Consider the following 22,762-nt stretch of genomic DNA (forward strand, 5'->3'; position numbering starts at 1 on the left):
TGTCTAGGTCGCCCTTGGGGTTAGCTGGGCACAAATAAGGGTTCGGGATTGACATCTCGTTACGGCCTATGAAGCAGGGAGGAGTCTATATGCTTGATAGGAATTGACTTGATGCGCATTTGTATTCTGCGATGCACGTGGTTGTGTAAGAGACAATAGATAGCTGTCTTAACCTTTACACCTGAGAGTATGCCCTTCTTCGTTCAAATACACATGCACATCAGCTGGTGTTTGCAACCAATGATTAACACTGAAGTCCAGCGTCAACACTCGTCATCACTATCAATCATGGGCCTCTCATGCAGGAAGGATCTCAGCAATGTCGCATCTGTCATTATCACATAAAGTTGTGGCCGTCTGTTCAATTTGGGTGCCAAGATTCGTCTCTGCGCTGCTGTCTTCTCCACGGTCAATGTGTCCAAACGTCAGACCTACGCTCCTATTCCGGGTCATCGGCCATCTTCCGATTTTCGCGAAGCAGATGAGCGCGGCACAGGTTCCAAGATGGACATTACGGATGGTGAGAATGATCCCTGGCTGTTTCCAAGAAGTCTGCAGATGAAGCGACCGTCTACGGGAGCTCAGAGGTACAAGCTAAAGATGACCTTGTCGAATTCGGCTCCATCTATCTGTCGAGGTTGTAAATCCAAGGAACTGTCAATGAACTCAAATGCTCCGCAATGCCATTGTCACATATTGACTACGGTGTGCCTAATCTGAATGCATCTCTCAAGCTCATAACCATGCGTCACGAATCTTCTTTACAGAAGAGCCAGGCACTACAGGAAAAAGTAGACCTGCTACAAACATCCAAGGGCTTCTTTCCCGGTCTGTAACCCTCGAGTCTATAGCGCGTTATCAAGCGCTTCGGCTCAGTTGCGAAGGGATCAATGGAAACCGTCACTATCAACGTGGTGTCTTGGGACCTGCTACTGCTGGTGAAATGAAAGTAGGAATAAGGTGCTCAAGATACAAAGGGTGAATGGATAAAATGTAATAGGCGATCTAGTGCGAGGTGGCACGCTTTCAAAGCTGAGAGACTGTCGCCACGTCCTATTTCCTCGAGAAACCAAGGCACGATCAATTTCCTCGCAAAAGATCTTGTTCAATTCCGTGCCCTTGTCAAGAAGACCCTCAAAAAGGCACCAACAAGACGAAGGTGCAGCTCGTGGCCCTTGCCAGGTACAATACAAGCATTCTTGCCCGGCCCAGAGGGTAGTCAGGAGCTCGTCGTTATGCGTCAATCTATATATATAGTCATTTGCCGCCTGGTGGAGAAATCCGACTTTCCGCTTAAGAAACTTCGGGAGTCCAGCTAAACGCGAGATATCATCTGCCTCGTGCCTTTCTCCACATTCCAGTAATAATGTAGATCCCATACGGCTAGAGGCGTCCTCCCGCCACGCTTCAGATCTCGTATTGTACCCTTAGCTGGTTATATATCATGTTATGCCTCTAGAAAGTTTATCGTTGCATTGGTTTTAGGTCTACGCCACCGCATCTTTATTTTGTCCTGTATAAGACTAAGAAGGATTATAATAGTAAAAGCTATCATGGCCTATCACTTCGTGAAGATGGTCTTGAGATCGCGTATGTCTGGTGTCTTATGCTTTCAGTGGTCCTCTGCAACATAAGTAGACAAACCTTGTCGAGCTGAGTATTTTAATCTCGCAACAGCTTTTTTATCTCGCTCTTGATATATACGAGAGGCACACATATAGTAAAGCAGTTAGAATCATCTTTAATTCCCAATATAACCCATGCACGCACTTCTCTGGCCTCATTGATAATGTATCAGCGGATAGATCGCAAGACCGAATGGCTACCCGGTGTTACCAGTCAAGTCAAGGAGGACTTATATTAGCTGTGACAAGGTGTTTTATGTCATTCTCGGTATAGTCTTATACCTTGAATAAAACCCATCCACGCGAGCTTTACTTAAATTCGTTCTCTAGTCGACTTGCTGCGCTGCTCTTGAGAGTCCCTGCTTCTCAGGGGTCAAGGATGTTTGTGTTTTTGAAAGGAGGAAGCGTGTAAATGCCTAGAAGCAAGAATTTGGGCGAAACTATCATCAATCTTCTTGAATATCTTGATCTTCGGCTTAAGTCGTTCTTTGTTGGCCCTGTGTATTAGAATGGCGAGCGCTAACTGTTTCCCCCAGTCGGAATCTCTTTGGGGGTTCCGAAGAACAGTCTAGCAATTGTCGAAGGACAGATAGTTCTTCAATCCGTCTCTGTGACCGTAGCTCTTTTTAAGAGGATCGAGCACTGATATAGAGTAGAGGCACAGCAGGAACAGCTGAGAAGGACTCTCATAGATTTACCAACTGGACCGCCCATACAGTGTGCCATAAGCATCATTAGCTGACTTTTACTGCCTTTTCTTTAGACCGCCAGGCTGTGTCCGATGCTTCATCTATGGCTTATAACATCTGCTTTTTATGTAGGAAGTACGTAATGGTTGCTCGTACCCGTATGTCAAAATACAAGTATCAGGGAAATCCAGATATAGAGGCTTCTGGGCCAGAAGCGGTCCTCTTCTTGGATTTCCGCAGCTTCCATGTGTGACACTGGCTCAGGCAATTCGGGCCCAGAACCCCAAAAGCGCAAGAAAGCTCCTAGCAATGTTCCACGTCTTGGGAGTCCTAAAGGCTCAGTTTGTTCAGTCCAAGTCTTTATCATATTACCACTAAAGCCGTAAAGTAACATAATGTCTAGATCTACAGGACTCTGACTCTCGGGAATGATAAGAATGCCCGATGTTTTAGAGTCGAGTGATTTACGTCGCCTGATCACAGACCCGCGTGTTGCAACTATTCGGCTGGGATTGCTCCTTCGCAAGACGAAAGGTCGGGATGAGATATTTGCTCTACGAGTAGAGAGCGAGAAATTGGCAAGATTCGGGGTATATATAAAAAAGGAACATAGATTAAAGATTGCGCGAGCACCTTTCTGCTAGTCATACTGTAGATGTTGGACAAGCAGGCAGCGGAGTGCTAAGCTGTACATCCGGCCGCTCGCTAAACCACAACACTCCACCTATTGGGTTCACCATTACTCTTTCTGGACTTGGGGTATGCTGTGATTTGTTCTGACAAGGGCCAGCTTTCAACGGGCCGAACCTTATCGTGGAGCTGTGATTGACAATTGCCCAGATGGGGCCATAACGGGGATTCGAGATAAAAGCAGCTGAAAATTGCAAGAGACATTAACAATCTGTATTATTCACTTGTTGATACTACATTCCCAATATCGCCATGTAGGAAGGTATCAAGAACAGCACGATGCTTTGTGGACATAGAGTGCTGGGGTCAGATCCTTTGTGTTGCGCGGTACGGAGTAGTAAAGCCCGCAACAGACAGGTAGGCACGAGCTCAATTGAAGTTTGGATAACCGATCTCGTTGCGTGTCATATGTCCAACTATACAATCATCCAGCGATCCCTTCTATTTAATAGAAAACACCAGTTGGTGCTCCTCTACAAGCTGGCCATATCATGCCTTCCCTCTTGGTTGGCCATTGTACAATGTTCAACGGCGCAGTATAGCTGATTGATGAATATCAAGAACTCGTCTGCGGTAGACTGAAACGACGCGGCTTTATTTCCTTGCCTAGCCTTTCTGGACAAGCCCCTAAGATTCAACCAACAGAGTCTTCGGGATTGTACAGTCGTGGCTTGGTCACAGCCCCATGCTGCCTCAATCCGTCGGGTGGGCTCTAAGGATTTTGGGATCTGGCTTCAAGTTCTGGGTGTGCAGTTGGCTGATGATGGTGTTGGTGATGGACTATGGATGACGGCGGCCTATAAGGTCAAGCTTTAGGCTGCGAACACAGATGTTGGTGATGGACATTGTCTCCGATTGTCCGCGGTCTTGATGCAAGTCATGGATTGGCAGTGTGTCTGGACAAGCTCTCTTGACAGCTGAGGACCTTGCATCGGTTTCGGCTGAGTTAGCATATCTCACAGCGCATCTACGCATTTCACCTATGTATTTTTCAACCATTCCATTTCGCTGCCGTCGTACAGCAAATAAGATCGTTGAGCTTGGCACTATTCTGGAAGCCCTCTGCTCACTTGGTGATGTGATGAGCTCTGAGCTCGAAAGAAGCGCTTATACCATCGGCATAATAGACATGACTACCATCTTCACTGCTTGTAGAATGACTCCTTTGAGCTGCAAAATCACTGTAGCCTTTACGAAATGTAGAGGCCTTGGGAGTATTCTCCGTTTGTCTTCTAGATAATATGGAAGCGTAAGTCTTTTTCAGATCTCGGTATTAAAAAAATTGAAGTGGATAGCGAATCCACGTTGTCAGAGATCGCTGATTTTAATTCTCATCCGATACTGCGCTGGTCTTTTGTTTCAATTGTCATCAACCATGGCTATGGATGATTTCAGCAAACTTGCAGCTGCTGGACAACGTCCATTATCATGTCGGCCACGTCCTTGAAATGGTAGCATTTAGCGAGGAATATATTTGAATTAATTGTTCTCCACGAATTTCGTTTGGCACAGGAGCTGTAGCCTTTCAAATCTCGTGAAAGAGGACGTATTTACTTATTGCTGTCGCGATCGCACAATTGAGCTTCACCTACCCTGTAGTTCGTAGCCGAGCATTTTGAGCTGCTGAGTCCTCAAGACAAGCAGAAAGTAGTCGGGCCGACAAATGGGGCAAAAATGATAAGAATAGATTGCTAAGAGCTACTTACTGATACAGTTAAATTACGTGGGATAGTATGTACGCCTTAGCTGATAGCGCATGGTAGAAGCTCCGACTGCTCATGATCAGTCACGTGCCTGGAGCTGTCCCGCTCTTGCATCATTCTGTTTACCGACGTCATTGCCCATATTCAGCGTTCATCATCAACCGCTTCGTACCCAATTTGCACTGCAGCATACAACACACAGAGGACTCTGGCTTGATGCCGGCTACATTGAATCGCGTCTCTGACGGTATGTATGCTCATCTTGTTTGACCCGACCCTCTCAAGCACGCGTCAGCAGCATAGTCGACGCGACAAACGCTTGGCTGCATCGCAACCCCCTCTCGTCCCTCACATTGGCAAAAGCTCAACCGCATTCTATCACGATCAAGTCACTAACCCCGCCTGGATAGGGACCGACTACAGCCCTTGGTAATTGAGGAGCAAGCGAGGCGCCGTGAAGACTCCGACCTCGATCGATCGATCCTCCCGCTATCGACTGCCTGACGCAGGAAACCAGGCAACCTGCAAATCACAGTCAATACAGCAGACCTGTGATGGCTCAAGTCAACTCGGCTACAGACTGTAGCAACCCCCGACATGTCCCATGGCGCCTCCACGGTTAGCTATTGACCTTTGGCTTTCCGTCCTGTACCGATGACGAAGTCTTTACCCAATCCTCCGAGTCACCATGGGGAACCCCTGCTTCGACATTAACCCGAGCCTCGCCATTTGCGCCGAAACACGATGCGAGCCCCCCCTCACCGATTCATGATTCCCAGCAAGTTGCAAACCATTCAACCTTGACAGGCGACAATAGTTCAGGATGTCATCTGACCGGCCTGGGAGTGGAAATGTTCTGTCATTGTGCATGTTGTACGCCTTGTCCCTAATTTAATTCTTTGCGAAGATTTATTTGCTGATTTTGGCGTAGGCGACATTGGCACCACTCCCACACGGTATCTCTTGGATAGTCTCGGAACCTTGCGCGCTTGTTGAGCTCACTGAGCACCGATTTCCCATGTTCACCAACCCGCTGTTCTTCTTACCCGCCGACGCGAGGGTCTCGATTCGATCACCGGTCTCAACGGTAACGGAAAGTTAAACGCCCTCGATGCGATGTATATTATTCTCGGACACAAACAGTCAACGGTTTGTGTGTCGAAGTGACCAGGGTTCAATTCGTTCACCGGTCTCAACGGTAGTGGAGTCAAACATTCCTGTTGTAATAGCGAGTAACCAGGGACTGCAGCGGCGATGTCTTCTAGGAACCGATAACGAACATGACTTGGCAGAGGAGGTGGGAGTATATCTTCAAGTAGTGTAGTGTTTCGTTCTTGAAATCACAAATATGCTGAAATTCGAGCGCAAAATCTACAGGTCTGTCACCGCTGATCTTGCCACGCTTCATCCTAACTAATGACAGCGCCGCGACAGAGTTGCGATTGTCGTTTTTGTGCAGCAGCTCCCCGCAGTCGGGGCGACGATAGAATCATGTGTCGTAGTGAGACTACTTCTTAGGCGGTCCTCACACCCACGATGGCCATAGCCGTGAGACTCAGGGCTAGTACTGACGCGCACATTTGGTGCCGTCGGGACTGTCTCCAGACTACCCGCTTACAGTCTTGGACCATGCTCCCGGATTCTATAGGCGTTATTGGAGATGCCAGAAGATGATGCTGCTGTTCAGGAAGCAACCCGACTCGGCCTGGACCCCACACATCCCCGTCCCCGATCAAGGCCGCTATGCAAGCAACATCACTCGACCCCCTCCCCTACGACAAAGATCTCCATGGTGCGCCCAATTCATATGACCTAGAGGACCGGCGCCTTCGCCCCCTCTTCCTCCGAGCGTCCAAAAGCGTCTCTCCTGCGAGCACGATGCCGTTCGGAATCTCCCCGCACAGCCTCACGCACAACCACCAACATCGTTACCTCTGCGGCAGATACAGGCACAAGCTAGCCAATGATCCAAGGGCCAACCATCAGTGCCCGTCACTGAGACTTGCTCGAACCTTACGTCTTCCAGCCTGCAGCCCAAGCCTCTTGTGACGGTGCATGAGCTGAAGGGAGTGGCATAGGCTCCCAGTCGGATTTGAGGTCCTTTTCAGCCCTGTGGGTGCGAGCAGAGCCAGAATATTGTCTACCTACTGCAGGGCAAGCTCACTGACGTCTTGTCTCCGTTGTAACCGCAGGGAAAACGGCTATCGAAAATGCAAACAAGATGGCATGCATTATGATCATGGGAAGGATTACAGAATACAAAACTCAGTATAGTATCGACAGATGCGCTAAGAATTATCGTCATGTGCTCAGAGTAGTCCAAGAGGAGTGGTGCAAAACTTCAAGGACGTTCTTGTGCATCAGGCATCGTGATGAAGAACAGAGAACTTCATCTCCGGGTCGCAACATGCTCAGCCACTACCTTCGTTCTCTGACTCTTACTTTGGCTGGTGATGCCCATCTTGTCTAGTCGTATTGGCTGCTTCAAGTTCAACCCCCGGCTCTTATTGTCGCTGGGGATCCTCGTCTTCTTCATCATTCCGGTCAGGCACCGAAACTTTCGCCAGACCAGTGCTACCCAGAGCCCACAGCGAGTACTGGATCGCAGAAGCCCGAGCCGGATATCGAGGGGAAGCAATATGCGGCTTTATGGTGAATTATAATATTGTTATTGATGCAAGCCTCTTTGCGTTATGGCCAATATCAGGGACTAGTCTTACTGCCAACCATGCGGGACTCGATCGCAATCATTGCCCTCCATCGACCAGCTTTTTCAATGCCTTACTTCAAGGACCGAGATGGTTAGTTTGGATTGCTCTCCAAGGTTGCTTCCAAAGGAAAGTGTAGTGAGGATCTGATGCAGCTGAGATCCTCTTAACAACAGTAAGCCCGAGTTATGACATTAGGCAATGGTGAATGCTGGATATCAGTCTTTGAGTGTGAAACTAAAAAAATAGAAAGCGGCGGTAGCATCTACTACACAGTTGTTTATATACCTTCAATATCACATAATACCAGAATCGGGCCGTCAGGTTGACTTCTTCTGCGCTCGAATCCATTTTATAACATAGGTAACCTTCAATCTATTTATGTATTTGCTTTAACTTCTTCTCAAGTACCCTATGTCTGAAATAGTCGCCCCCTAGTGTTTAACATCGGCTGCTCTTTTCTCAGTGGCTTCCCTGCAGTATTCCAATCATTTTAGTGTTTCTGAACAGCCTTGGCCAAAAGAATGGTGTTCGTCCTCTATCGCCTTCAGAGTTGACATCGGCTCCGCTCTCAACCAATACCCGAACAGTCTCACAATCTGCAGATTCTGCCGCAAAATGCAGCGGGGTTTGCCCTCTCCGGTAGGTGCTGGAATTCCTAGTCTCCAGATTGGCCCCTGCTTTGATCAACTCCTGCACAATGCCAGCGTGCCCATTTTCTGCAGCATATGAAAGAGGTGTGCGGCCAATACAATCTGCAGCATCGGGATTGGCATTCCATTTATGAAGTAGCATTCGGACAACATCAAGGTGCCCATTACTTGCCGCATAAGAAAGTGGAGTCCTCCCACTACCTTCTCTGGCATCAGACCCTGTTCTCGAGTCCACGGTTGCCCCCCGCTGTAGCAGAAGCTCAACAATAGATGGGTGTCCATGTTCTGAAGCAAATGAGAGCGGTGTTATTCTTTCAGAACCCTTTATTTCGAATACCTCGTGGTGGGCACCTCTCGATTCTAGTTCAGCTCCTTGGTCGAGTAATAACCGAACCAGTGTCTCATGGCCCCATTGTGCCATGTAGGACAGTGGCGTGCGTCTCATATCATCTGGGAGGTCTATCTGGACTCTCCCAGTATCAATGAGCACTTTTGCGGCGCTTTTGTGCCCATGACGTGATGCTAGTAATAGTGGTGTGGCACCACCACCACCAATACATGGATCACCTCCGAATCGGACGAGTAACCCGATAATAGCCTCATAGCCACTCTCTGCTGCAAATGACATCGGACTTTTCACATGGGAGCCTCTATCCACACCTCCAGAGTTTGGGTTAGCGCCTTTCTCCAATAGAACTCGCACGATATCTTCGTGACCCTTTCCAGCTGCAAACGACAATGGCGTTCTCCCCTCGTAAAGATTGCTTGCTGTGGCTTTGGAATCGAAATCGACATGCGCCTCCAACAGTAGCTGGACAAGAGAACTGTGTCCTTTTTCTGCTGCAAGTGATAACGGTGTTCTGCCCCTCTCAAGGGGACCTCCTGTAGCTTTAGAGTCGGCATTAGCTCCCATTTCTAATAACAAACGGACAATAGAGTTGTGGCCGTTCTGTGCCGCAAACGATAATGGCGTCCTCTCGCGGCCAGAATCAACAGTAGCGTCAGACTTCAATAATAGCTGCACAGTACTCTCGTGGCCTTTCTCCGCCGCAAACGACAATGGCGTTCTCTCTCCACCAGAGTCGACATTGGCACCCCCTTCTAATAGTAGGTGGACAATAGCATCGTGGCCGTTTGATGCAGCACATGATAAAGGTGTATCTTGAAAGCTGAAGCACCGATACCCCTCTATGGGATGTGGTTGAGGATTTGCATTGACCCCTTGCTCGAGTAACAGACTGACAATAGACTCATGGCATCCATTTGAAGCATATGACAAGGGGCTGATCCCATTTTGATCGGTAGAGTCTAGTTCATTTGTGCTCGCGTTAAGTAACAACCGGACAATTTCTTGGTGCCCATTTTCCGCAGCAAATGACAGCGCTGTTCGTCCAAATTGTTCAGGCCGAGTCATACGAAGATCAGGGTCAGCTCCTCGTTGCAGCAAGAGTATTGCAATATCCTTGTGTCCCTTTTCCGCTGCATGCGATAGCGCTGTCCGCCCTGAATTGTCGTATTCCAACTCAGCACCCGATTCTAGCAATAGCGTCACTACAGCCTTATGCCCACATTGAGTAGCGAATGAAAGTGGCGTCCATCCCTGTCCGAGTATGGTATTACACGTGAGGTGTATGCATGCCTTCTGGTTGATCAATGTCCGAATGGCAGCCTCGTGACCTTTCTCTGCAGCAAAGGATAAGGGTGTCCTTCCTTCATGTTCGTATTTGTCAGTACCTTGAGAATCTTTATCAGCTCCATTGTCGATCAATAATTCAATGACAGTTTCATATCCCTGCTCAGCTGCATATGATAGTGGAGTTCTGTTGTAATCGTCGGTCAGATCTGCTTGAGAGCATGTTAAAAGAAGTTTCTGAACGATGTTCTCAAGTCCGAAATATGCCGCGATATGAAGTCTCGACGTTAACCTCGGTGGTCGCCGATACGGTCTTGGTGATTCTTGTACCAGGAGCACGCCGACCGATTTCATGAGTTGTGTTCCGGGATTGAAATGCTCTATAAGTTCGTCGGCGGAGATCGATGAATCACGAGCATGGTGCCCCCAATTCTTGGCTGCGTAATGGTAAAATGGGTACGGCTTCAGCCGATCTTCCATGCCATCCCACCTCGCGTAGTAGCCTCCTTGAAACGAGCTAAATGAGAGATAGGCGATACAGGCTCGCGCAATATCTAGTTCCGTAACAGGAAGCAACTGGCAGGGTCTTTGGTTGATGTATTCTTGCACAGTGTAGTGAACTAGCTGTATAGTTTTCTTGGCTTCATCAACAGCAACGAGCCCGGCACACACTGTAACCAATGTCTCGTCGAATGGCAAGTCTGCTTCGCAAGGTTCGCACTGCACTGAGCTCATTGCGAGAGCATGTCGGAGTTCTTGGACAGTCAGTTCTCTCTTGGCACGTGCAATCCAAAGAAGCACCCTTTTGGCAAGTATAATGTGATCTGGCTGTTGTTGGTTGATCCTGTCCATTGTCTCTTTGTATGCTTTAGTCAATGCGTCGGCTATTCCGTCTTCATTTCCATGCTTCTGGAAGGCCATCAACTGACGTCGCATCTCAGTCTCTGACGTCTTGTAACTCAGTAGCTTTAAGTATATCTGAGCTAACAGAAACCTGTAAATGATGAGCAGTTGCATTGTTCTCTTAATAAGTGGGAACCTACATTCCCTTCGCAGACTGTGAGATTTTCTTTATGATGTCGTCCTTTAAGCTTCTATTTCCCTTTATGGCAGAGGGCAGGATGCTCAAATTTTGCTCGACATACCGTGCTATGTCTTCTGTCGATCCCAGAATCTCCAATTTTATCACGTTTCCAAAGATACTATCGATCTCTGCGATGATCCTCATATCGAACCGCGATGTCATCAGCACGTTGATCTTATGTCTTCGCTGGAGCTCACGCAGAAGACTGAGGAAGCTTTCGCGTGAGCTTCCGCTTGGCCCGTATTCGTCCAAGGCATCGACGATAAGATACACCTTGGAATGCTGTGCAACAACATTTTGAAGCGCCTTGAAGATGTCTTGCCTTTCGGGGCGCTTTCCACTCTCCTTATGAGAAGCATACAGACTGTTGATATCAGCTGGTAACGAAGGTAACTTTGCGATAAGCTGTTTCAGGAGGATTGATAATAGCTCGTCTGGGTTTTGAAGGTCATATCGTTGGAAATTGCAATAGATATACGCCAAGCCAATGCTAAGATCATCTATAGAGGTTGATTCAATGTGGTCAATCACAGTTGATGTCAGAATTGTTTTCCCTGCACCTGGAATACCTGGACAAAACAATGTTTGCCCGCATGTGGCTATCCAGGTGCGAAATTCTTCCGCCTCAAAAAACCAATTGGCAGTTCCACATTGCCTTTGGTTTTTAAACTTTGACTGTTCTGAAGCGTAGTCAGTTTTCGTGAGCCAATTAAGGATATGGGCTTTATGGCTTTCTATGTGCATAGATTTGATCTGCCTGACATCTTCTTGTGTTTCGGATACGACTGAATGAACTGGCTTTGTGTTAAGATTGACTACTGAAGAGACATTCCGTGACATGAACTAACCATCTTGGATTATATCCTTGATTGGACGTTCCCTCTGTATATCGTCTGCCTGGACATGTTGCAGAAGTTCCTTTGCGAACGCGGCGGCCACAATAGCTGCATGCTCTTGCCAGTCCTTGTTCTTATGGGAATCTGCATAATCGCAGATACCTCGAATAACAAGGCAAGGGAAGTGATTCATAACCCCTGCTGCCTCCATTTCGATACAGAGGACATGCCCTCCTAGGTCCTTATTAAGCTTATTTCGGGCAGTGGCACCCTTGATAAGCCCATCGCCTGATGCAATAAGCCCATAGTGAACGACCATGTCCCTAGGAGGTCTCTTTACTGTCATCGACTTGTCACATAAGTGGCAGCTCTCATGCTCCTTGTCTTCGTCTTCGTCTTCACTTTCTTGTCCTCCTGCTTCTCCACCTAAGGTCGACTTTTTGACGTGACTGTAACTCGCCTTGAACAGCACATCTTTGAGTGTATCGTTTCTCAAGAACTTCGAAGCAAGCGTTGGCCACTTCTTTTTCACTTCTTCCAGATAAGTCGGGATTTTAGTGCCTTCGAGATTCTGCTGTGCTTCCAAGAGTGTCAGAGCTGTGAGGAGCGACTGGGGGGGATGATCAAGTGCCCCGGTGCGTTCAAAATCATCCTTGTTATCATGATGCTTGCCGAAGTCCCACTTCACAACACCTGCGAAAGTGCTGGTGGGCGTGCTGACCACGACATCTCCAAGTCGAACTTTGTTAGATGGAACGCCGCCCCCAATACCAACCATCAGGCTAATCTTGATGGAAGGGAAATTGTTTGCCATGTTCCGGGCAACTGTCGCTGCTGAAACATTCCCTGTGATACCTTTAGGCAGACAAGCCATAACAATGTTATGGCCTGCAATAGAGCCAAGAGTGTATGCATTGCTATCTGTGGGCGGCTTTGATAAGCCTGGGTGTTTCTCGTCCAACATCGCGATAGATGCAGTAAGCTCTTTAGGTAGCGCGCAAATCCAGCCCACAGTGTAGTCATTGTGCGTCAGAGCATCGCGGCTCTTTGGCTTCTTAGCTGTAGCTTGGTCGACGTCCTCATTGGCCTTTCTCTTCTGCCCCACTGCATCATCAGCACTCGATTGTCCTTGTGGCATTGCGGCCGGGCAGGATTCTTTGCTGCGAAAAATGTTCCCGTGGCTAGTGATGAGGCAAGGAGTGGACTAGGTTAAGATGGCTAAATTGTGAGAGAGACTGAAGGTCAAAAGTTGAGGCGAAGAATGGTCAATCGGAGTGCGGACAGGCACGGTACTTCATTTCATTCAACCTTCCCCTCATGTCAGCATGTCTGCTCAGCTTGACCAGGGTAATATGCAGTAATATGCACGACTGGGAAGCGATCTGCCTAGTGAATGCCTTGCCTGGAGTTCTCCACCCTGCCTAACGAATATGCTCCTGCACTTTGCCTAATGCCTGATCTTGCATTGAGTTTGGACAAGGCTCGTAGGGAAAGTAGCTTAAAACTACACTCTATACCTTGAATCTCTGCGGTTTAATCAGAGACCCTGGTACAGAATCTGCGCAGTACACACGTTGAGGTTGCCATGATCTTATTCTGCAAAAGCCCTGCTTTTCGTCTTTTTAACAAGAAATTACAGAGTACAAGAATGGCAAATGATCTGACACGATCCTTGTTGCCAAGAAGTCATCCCATTTGTCCGGGTGAGCATCCGGGCCCACGCTGCCAATATTGAGGCTGTCTGGCTGCATGTGACTGTTTGGCGTTGGTTGAAAACTATTTGTAGCTTTATCAGATATCAGCCAGATATTTATTTTATGGTTTCAACCATCAAGCCGCAATTATTGGTTCTTATTTAAATTATATCTGGACTCCTTGGCGCCGTGGTTACGCGTCTCCGGACACAGCTCGGCACCCCGCAAGCAGCAATTGCTCACTTGCAGGCCCAGCTACATCTCAACCAGCATCTCCACCATTGCCCTCCTTCGCTTGACTTCACGGATACGTGTCCAACCGTTTAACGAACTCCTCCTCTTTCTAACAAGCGCTTACTGATTCCCTTATCGCCACCTCCGAACCTCCAACTGCCGGTCTCGACTTTCCACCCCGATCCGACGCCCTTCCAGCGGTTAGCGATCATCACTTGCACAAACAGCGAGCGACCTAAAGCCCTCACCACCAAAGCTTCTCCCGTATCCCCGTCCTTTTACAGATTCGTCAAGCATCGCCAACTGCATTACAGACATTTGGTCACACTATGCATCGTTCTCAACGGCTTCGCTGAGCACCATCACGAAAGAACCACTTCAGAATCACTCACCCGAACCCTATACTGCAGTACCTGCCATCACAATCACCACCGCGCCGACTTCAAGTCCGGCTCACGTTTCGATTACAGCTTCGACTCTGGAATTTGGAACGGCTATTACGACGCTCGATTAGTTGCAGCCGACCGCTGTGGTATTAGGACGACCGACCTGAGATGCCAAGAAATATGCCGATGCTGGAGGCTTTGGGCCGGGCTTCTTCTTTTGACCACCGATCAAGGTGAAACACATCCGGTCACCGAAGGGCAGTGATTACAAGATCACTGTTGCTGAGAAAGACGGCGCACTGACGAAGGAAAAGTCGTTGCTCTTTAGCAACAGCATCCGGGGCGTCCCCTTCAGCTTCCAGAAAGACCGACTCCATGATCAGCATCACTTGCCTCACCTTGCACGGTCTTGTGGCCTTCCGCATCCTGATCATTGTGCAATTCGCAGAGCATTCGGCTTAAGCTTGTGGCCATTGCTGCCTGTCGTCAATTTCTGCCTCGACCCTTCAAGTACGCATCGATCATCCCCCGTAACCGAATCGCTTCTGAGGAGTAGCAACCGAGCGCTTATATCCCGAGACTACGGCGGGCTTATGGGTGGATAATGATTGCATTTGGGAATGGGGTTATCACAAGAACCCCAAGAAGAGTCGACAGCGACCTCACCCTGTCGATGAGATGGTGCACAGTACTAGACAAGGAGACGGAGCTGTGCAGCAAGACAACCGGAGACATCGGTCATCCCCCATTCCATGGAGCACCCTAACCCATCGGTGGGCACCAGACTTCACCAACTACCTGCAAGACATGTTAGGCCGAAAGGCGCTATCGTTGTCCACGTCCAACGACAAGCTAGCTGAACGAAATGGCGGTTGATCACGATCAGCTCCCCGAGCTACCACCAGCTACATTCTGCGACGCCAACGATAACGACGACTCTTTCTCGAGGACAAGCTATCAAGGTGGCTAAGGGTGGAAAGAAAACTCAGGACCTTGATCTCAAATGACAAAAAGACTGAGGTAAACTTGCCTAAATGTAGCATATCTTTACTGAGTTTATTTTGACACTATACGTCAAGGTGCGGTGTTTTCTTGCTCCACGAGGAGTAGTTAGAGTTTGGCAGCGTCATGGTGGCCACGACTGCGCTGAGGCAGGGCATCGATATCCTATCTGTTGCCATGGCCATGGCGCTGAGAGTCGCTCTCTTTCGTCAAGCTCATGCAGCTTGGGCGGGCAGGGCGCGGAAGGACGGATTGTGTCGCCATTACCATCCTGGTATTGTCTCTTTTACGAGACCCTTTCATCGCGTCGTTTATCGCAGATAGGTACTGCAGAAAGGCTTGGCAGCGTTCAAGCGCGTTTAGTACAAGGTACAGATTCGCGAGGACCCAGTCGGAGTCCTACTCCAGCAACAACACCCGTCTATCCATGCTATCAGTCATTGCTGCCTCCCGTGTGCCAACTTGGTCTTCATACCAAGAGGTACATCCGTCAGATGCTTACACAAGTCGAACAGGTCGGTTGCTTTGGGTGAGACCAGACCACTCAGGAACCTGCCCCAAAATGGTCGGGGGTGGAGATACTCATTGGTGATGCCTTGCCAATCCACCACGTGGATGATGAGAATGCTGGCGTTGGTACTCACGCGATCCAAGATTGGATGTTTCTCCATGGTCCATGTTGCCGAAGGATAGCGAGCAGCTGCTGTGTTTGGGTCGCACAGTGAGAGGATCAAGGGCCAGAACAGCGAGATCACTACATTTGGGTCAAGGAGGAGGGGGTTCAATAACGTCAGTAACCACTCGGGCAGGGTTTGTTATCTCCATGCCATTGCTTGCCCCATACTTCTCGCTAAGCCGCCGCCTGCACGAATCCGGCCCCGACACGCGCTTGTTATCGATTCCTCGGTCGACTTGGCATCCTACTTGTATGACACTCTCTTCCGCCATCTCCATCCTGGCGACAAGGACAGTACGCGCAAATCCCTGAAGATGAGGCTGGCGCAGTTTCCTCCACGCCTCATGCCACACCAGTTCTTTGGCTGCCAGCAATAGAAGCAGTAGGAAAGGGCTTGGCATATCGAGCAAGGCCTCCAGGGCTGAACAGATGCCCATCCGGTAAGGGCCAGTACTCACTGGACCACGGTAGGGATGACCTTTCACCAGCATCTGGCTCTGCATTTGAAGCATGGAGTTGAGATGTCCGCCTGCCCTTCTGCTGCTCCATCCTGATCCTGCAACCCTTCTGTACCTTGTTCACGGTCTGCGCTGCATCTGGACGATGAGATAAAGGTTGCACCAACGGATGACCAGACCGTGACCCAGGGTGAGAAGAAGAAGCGCGACAATGCCATCACTCTGTCTCAGCCTCTCCAACCGGCTTCCACGGCCAACGACCCTCTGCCTCAAACAGCACCAACCATGGTCATTTCTAGCTTTGGAGAAATCTTTCACTCTTACTTAGAGGGGATGTTGGAGGTCCAAACGCCCTTCAATGATGTTGTGTCGACAATTCTCCAGCCTTTCAAGCAAAGCAGCATACAAATAGGTGAAATTCTGCCTCTGACTAAGGTTTCTGATACCGGAGTTGCATTTACATCCTTGTGTTTCCGTCTTTCGTTCTTCAAGTCCTTAAAAGCGGGCAACAAACACAATCGGCTACGATGCTACCGTCGAGATGGGTATCAAACGGAAGTCACTCACAGTGAGTACCATGTCGAGACACGTCCCCGATTACACGTGGATGCCACTCCCGAGCGCCTCCCCACCAAGAGCCCCGGTATCCCCTGCGGGAACCAGTTCTCACCAACTTCACGTCAAACACTTTCTGGCGCCCATAGATGCGCGTCTTCAGGCCCCATCTGCACACTGCCACCACACAAGACTCCACCCGCGCAAGATCTTGTCGTTCCAACCGTCGCCTGTGCAAAGCAAAGCCTCCCGAGCGTTGGTAGACCGTGAAGTTGACTTGAAAATGAAGTAGAAGGATACCTCCTGGGCTTGCATTCTTTTGATACAGCCTGCGCTGACTAAAAGGCTCTTTGGCCATTGGCTCAAGGCACGCGTAGAATAGATGGCATCTTGCATGAAAAGTGAAGCTATTCACAGGTTAGTAGTGACCAAGCAGAATTGGGCTCTGCCGTAGCTGTTGGCCCTCCGCTTGAGGATGGTCCGCCAACTCAAGCCTTCGGGCAGTTCTCCTCGGACGATAGACCAGACATCAAGTTCCCAACACAAAGATCAAAGAAAACGTTCCATTGACTTTGAGAAGAGGAATCCCATGTTGATACTAGAAATAGCTTCGAAAAAGACAAAATTGTATAGAAAAGAGGCGCTTCGCCCTTGAAGAAGTACTCGGTTCCAGAACGCTCGCCTTTTACTGCCAGAACATGGTTCGCTTAAGTGGTCACTCAGACCTGGCTGACATCCCCTACCATCGTCCTTCAGGATTATCGGCCTTATTGCATCGTGTGTTTGGCTACCACATCCAGGCCATGTGCATTAAAAGACGCATGGGCAATACCGGCGGCTTACGCAGAGACTGCAAGTTCAGCACAATGTTGATCACCCAAAATTAACGGCCATTCGTGAACGGCTTGAGTTTTAGGTACCCACGCCCTGTAAATATAGTGGCTAAGCCCTGTAAGCATTGCCCCCTGGTTGGCTAACCCTACCCTCCAAGTTTAGCTACTTCAGAGGGATGTTGGCCATTTTTCTCCCAGTACCAGTGCTGTGCGTAGTACTCGAGCTTCTGATGAACCACCAGAGTTGTCATTACTAGTTAACTTGGGGTCTCCGGGCGGCTCGAGGGCAATTGTACTTGAAGGTGTTGGAAGATGCTGAGAAAGGATTGGAGCAGGGCTTGGGGCGCTGAGAGTAATGTGGAGCATAAAGACCAGCAGAAAACTCAACCGCAGAGTCTCACGGTGCTACGAAGCATTGCTGAACCGTCCTTGTTACCTCGGGAAAAAGATACTAGCGATGATGTAGCAGGGGGGGTTAGCGCCCATCATTTAGCTTTGTTAGAGAGCTGAGTGAATAAATATCTACTTGTTCAAAGGTAACTAAATTGCATAAGTAAAGTTAGAGAGGCCATACACTCTTTAGAATAATCGTTGCGTCGCTACGAGGCTGCCTCCCGACTGATGGACACCACTCGGCCCACGACACGCGAGCGTCTATCGCCAATATGAGATAAGCTTCTTTCTATCCAGTGCATACTCAAACCGGAGATCCTGACGTGCTGGCATCCATAGTAATGGCAAGGCACTGGCCACCGTGAACCGGCGTCTGCTATCTCCATGCCTCTCTACTCCAATTACCGCAGACACATGAGGATACCCCCAAGTCATTCAACAGAGGCATTTTAATACTGGCCAAAAGAAGCCGTACCTCCATCTCAGTCACAAATTAGTCAAGGTTTGCAAGAAGGTCGATGTTCCAACACAAGGCGATTGTCATGGGTTCGAAGATGGGTTACATCCGAGATTGCCAATGAGTTGCAGGCTCAAACCGAGGCAAACATGACACCGCCCAGAGCGAGTTTAGTTAACTCGTTCAGGCCATCAGAACCCCAGAAGTTTCGTGGAGACAGAGGCACCGTAGGGAAGGGGCCGAAGAAGGACGCTCGTTTGCAGCAATAGACATGATCATCTTGTCGAAACTGTTGGAGCTGATATGGTGTTCTCAATCATCTCCAGTGCTGATGCAAGAATCTTTGTGTTTTCCACAGAGGCGGGAGATGCCATCAAGTCTGTGAATGATTGTGAATGTCTCATTGCCAGCTGTATACTCGACTCCTGCAAGATACTGCGCGGCTCACATTGAGCAGCAGTCGGCAACTAAATGTACCCTTCAATGGCGTTATCCACTTCTGACCATTGGGCCAGTATCTTCAAGTCAGTCAAGGTTATTCCAGGCCGGTCATTCAAGATAGATCAAGAACAACGACCTAGGGTGTCAATCCCCTCAATTGGAGTTCATGCCATCTACAAAAGCGAGATCATACGACAGGAATTCAGGAAAAGTTTTTGATAGAAGCTTGGGATATGAACAATTTCAATTCTCGCGATATCGAATAAAGAAAGAAGACTTGGGATATGACACTGGTCAGCTCACCTTTCAGTCTACAGGCATATCGTAAGAGGCGCTCTTGATCAAGGAGGGGGATCAGCGTAGTGCCACACTAAGCGTAAGCTCTGTAACGTTACTCCATAGTAAGGTCAATAATTGCCAGTTTAGGCAATCAAAAGAAGATCTAAGCTCGGTGAATGGTCCGATCTGAGATGGAGTCTGCTCGCCAATCTGTCTTTCGGTGGGGGTCACTGTTTTCCCAAGGGTGCATGTCTCGGGACCATAGCAATTACTACGGCACCAGTATCTCTCAGGCCTTACTTCCAAGTTCAAAGTTCTCTGTCATGATTTAAGCTTCCAGATACAAGTCTCAAACGCAAACAACATCTCGTCACAGTTCTTTCACTACATTATAGGTACCACTGGCGCCATTGCCCTGATTGATGGTGTCCAGCTGAAAGACCGTGATGAGAAGTCATGCTGCTATTACCCACATTGGTGTCAGTTACAATGGAGGCCGACCAGGACGCGAGCCTGTCTGTATCTTGATTCTTGTAGGGCATGTCTAAAAGAGGACGAATAGCACCGTAAGCTAAAAGTCCAACCGAGGATCACTCTGAACACGTTTAAAAAGAGTTCTGATATAATGAATAATAGCTATTCCAAGAAAAGCAGACCCCTTATTAGTTTTATACAGGAGCAATTCCGCAAAAGAGGCTCAGAAGATGAGCCTGTTGACAAGCTCTCTCTGTATCTGACAGGGAGCGCAAGATTGACTTAATTGGCGGGCAATGGGGCTCAGTCTTGAACATGAACATCACTGGCTTCGTCAGGCGGTCTACTCGTCCAGCTTCTTGTAAGCGTGACTCTACCCCTACCATAGTCCTCGACCTCCTCTTGCGGAGAATTGAACTTCACTTTTACCGACAGCCGTGTAAGATTTGTGCTTGGAAACTTGTTAAACCAGCTTGCTATCCGACTGACAGTATTTGGGTGATGTGATTCGCAGTATGCTCCATCTTGGCACGTCTTGGAAGATAACGCCAATAATTACCAAGATACATACACAGAGCTCTTCGTCCAACTTCAAGGGTCGATGAAACGATCCATGCTAGCTATATCTTCTATCGAGGATAACAACCGACCTGAAGAGCCATCCACGGTAGCCCGAGATCCGATCCTCTGCACCGAGGCAATGCCTCCGATACTCTTGAACAAGTACAATAACATCACCCAATGTTACTGTTACTATCAGCATATCGCAAGTCTGGAGCTGTGATGCGTGCCTCTGAAACAATTCTCCTCTTCTGTTCAGAGCCGAAGGCAACTGAAAGGGTTGCCATTTGGTCAACAATAGTAGCGGCAGTGTGGCCGGGGAGCCGTCAAGAGCAGTTCCTATATTCCCTCCCTCAAATTACCTGAAGGAGCCTCAAGAGGAGGCATGGAAAGAAGACCACACAGGACGCAGATTCCAGATATTATATGGCGGTGGAAGCACTCGTTCGGATCGTTCGTGAGGTTGTTGAGAGACCCAATGTATAAATTGAGATTGCGGTGCGCACGTTCTTTGCGGTCTTCTTGTTCGCGTCGAAAGGGAGCTTCTTGAGCTGCTTCTCGCTCGACTTCCTCACCTTGTAGCCTCTCCTCTTCCTCTCGCTGCGCCTACTACTGCTCCTTGTATTTCTTCGGTCGCTCGTGGGAAAGTTAGCCAGTGGTCGTTGTTGGGACTGTGCATAGCGACAGCTATCGTAGCTGGAGGATCGCGTCGTTGATGATCGAGGGCGGGTCGAGGGAAAGATGTCGCAACAACGCGCTACTAGTGGTGTCGTTGATCGCTTCCTTCGCGTTCAGCCAGATGTTCTGCGATGAGCTCCGCTCCACGACAGGCAGGGCGCTGCCTGAATGGTTGAGAAGGTCGGCTCTGGGGCAGCCTTGTTGCGCTCCTTCGAGGTGTCGACACTGATATCCGTCTGCATCATGGCAATCGCGTGCGTCAGCCAATCTGTAGTTTGACGATTCCTTTATAGAAACAGAGGCAAATTGAATCGCCAGGTTCTGAGCAGGCGATAGGGCATGAAGAGTTACTCTCAATGCCAGCTTCAGTTGAATTGGCGAAAACAAGACTTCGCTGGTGCCTTTGCAAAAACGCGACAGCAGTGTGGAAGCGCGTGGACCGGCCCGGCCCGGCTATAGCGCCGTACTCGCGTCATTCAGGTTGTCGCGGAAAATCATCTTTTGCAAGAAGTGAGTAGGGTAGCCAGCGGAGATGCACCTGTACTAACACAGCTATTTCATTAAATGGCATCCTCTGTCTCATTCATAGACACAGTATAACGAGACGATTGACAGTAATAGTCAAAGACTGCGGTCGTGATGAAAGACATGCGCTGGGCTGTAGAAGCCAGAGGAGCGAATCTGAGTCTGCGATGCCACGAGCGGCCTGTCTAAGATTTGCTCACGTGTCTTGAAGGGCGTTTGTGAATCTGCAGAGTGGCTTGTTGGCGTCACGAGAACTCTTGTTAATGTTAGCGGCCCCGGCGACGCAACAAAAGGAGCCGCAGACAAGACTCCCGAACTGAGAGACCCGAATGAACAAAGGCACCATTGCAGAACCGTTCTCCTCCAAGTGCTTGGGGATTTGCCAAGACACGACCACGCACATACCGACCTACCGTTTCCTGTCTTTTGAGGTCAGTCTCGTCCCCCCGAGCGCAGCATGGCCGTGTCATTGCTATCAGCGCAGAGGCGGACTGGCTTCTTGTTCGAGACGAAGGAAAACTATAGTGCATTTCAAGGACGGGGTCCAGAAGCTGAGCCGCAACTGGCTTGTGAACTGATAGCTCACGACTGATGCGTTAATGACAGGGGCGATTTCGAGTGCCAGCTCGTCTCTTATTACCGTATATCCTGAAACTTGTAATTTGTTGTAGCATGGTGAGTTGCGTTGAGATGGGACCGGCCAACTCAACTACACGAACCTCGGACCATGGCATTCTAGTCGTTCACCCAGAACATCAGCCAGCAAACAAGGAGTAAATGGAATCAATGAGCTAAGCTGTGGGCTTGTTCTTTGGTCAAAAAGTCTCAATGGCATTTATAAAGACGGTGATTGTGAGTCTGTTGCTGTTCTTGAGGCTGAGCTATTGTGCCTCGTTTTTGTCGAACTTGCTAGAGCTCTGGGTTGTAAGCATAGTTGAACGATGTAATGCACGGGCGATTAACAACGGTGCACATGAGAGATGATGATGGCCTTCTGGGAAGACCGTGGGGTCGATGCTGAGTAGTCTACGGTCATTTCGAAAGGAGATGCCCCGGAGATTGACGGTACCATCTCTTGAGTTGAGCGACGCGAGACCTGCTCTTGGGTCGCAAGTTCTGCCGTTAGTAATGTTCAAGAGTAATGCAAGACTTGGATGGAGATATTCTGTAACGTTCTCTCGAAAGCTCTGTTTCCAGAGGCCGTAGCCGAGAGCGGACTGCGTACTCACTTTTGCGAGATAGTTGCTACTATAACGATGTTGAAGCGCGAGGGCTCACTTCCTATGTCGCCTAGCTACCATGGGAGGACGGTAATGACATACCGCCAATACTTTCATATCGAATAGAGTGAATGTCAGGCGCATTGCGTTTGTTCGGTAACAATACGTGCTACGTTACGAGAAGCACCGTTATCTTCAGAGGGGTTCCCGCCTCACGCGATAAATGTCATAAGTTTACGGTGAAAAAAATCCTTCATGTCACCATTCTCTTTGCT

The 22,762-nt window shown here is 49.0% G+C and overlaps 1 protein-coding gene across 1 annotated transcript; it reads right to left on the reverse strand.

Annotated features, from left to right (window-relative positions):
• Nucleotides 1-7,877: 7,877 nt before the first annotated feature.
• On the reverse strand, nt 7,878-12,759 carry J7337_013907 (uncharacterized protein; the record flags this gene model as incomplete). The annotated part of the gene is made up of 3 exons (XM_044831382.1): nt 7,878-10,695; nt 10,745-11,285; nt 11,634-12,759. 3 exons carry the CDS (start codon nt 12,757-12,759, stop codon nt 7,878-7,880), a joined length of 4,485 nt encoding a protein of 1,494 aa, XP_044673768.1.
• Between the last annotated feature and the right edge of the window lie 10,003 nt (nt 12,760-22,762).

Source organism: Fusarium musae, chromosome 12, assembly GCF_019915245.1.
Source record: "Fusarium musae strain F31 chromosome 12, whole genome shotgun sequence".
NCBI lineage: Eukaryota > Fungi > Ascomycota > Sordariomycetes > Hypocreales > Nectriaceae > Fusarium > Fusarium musae.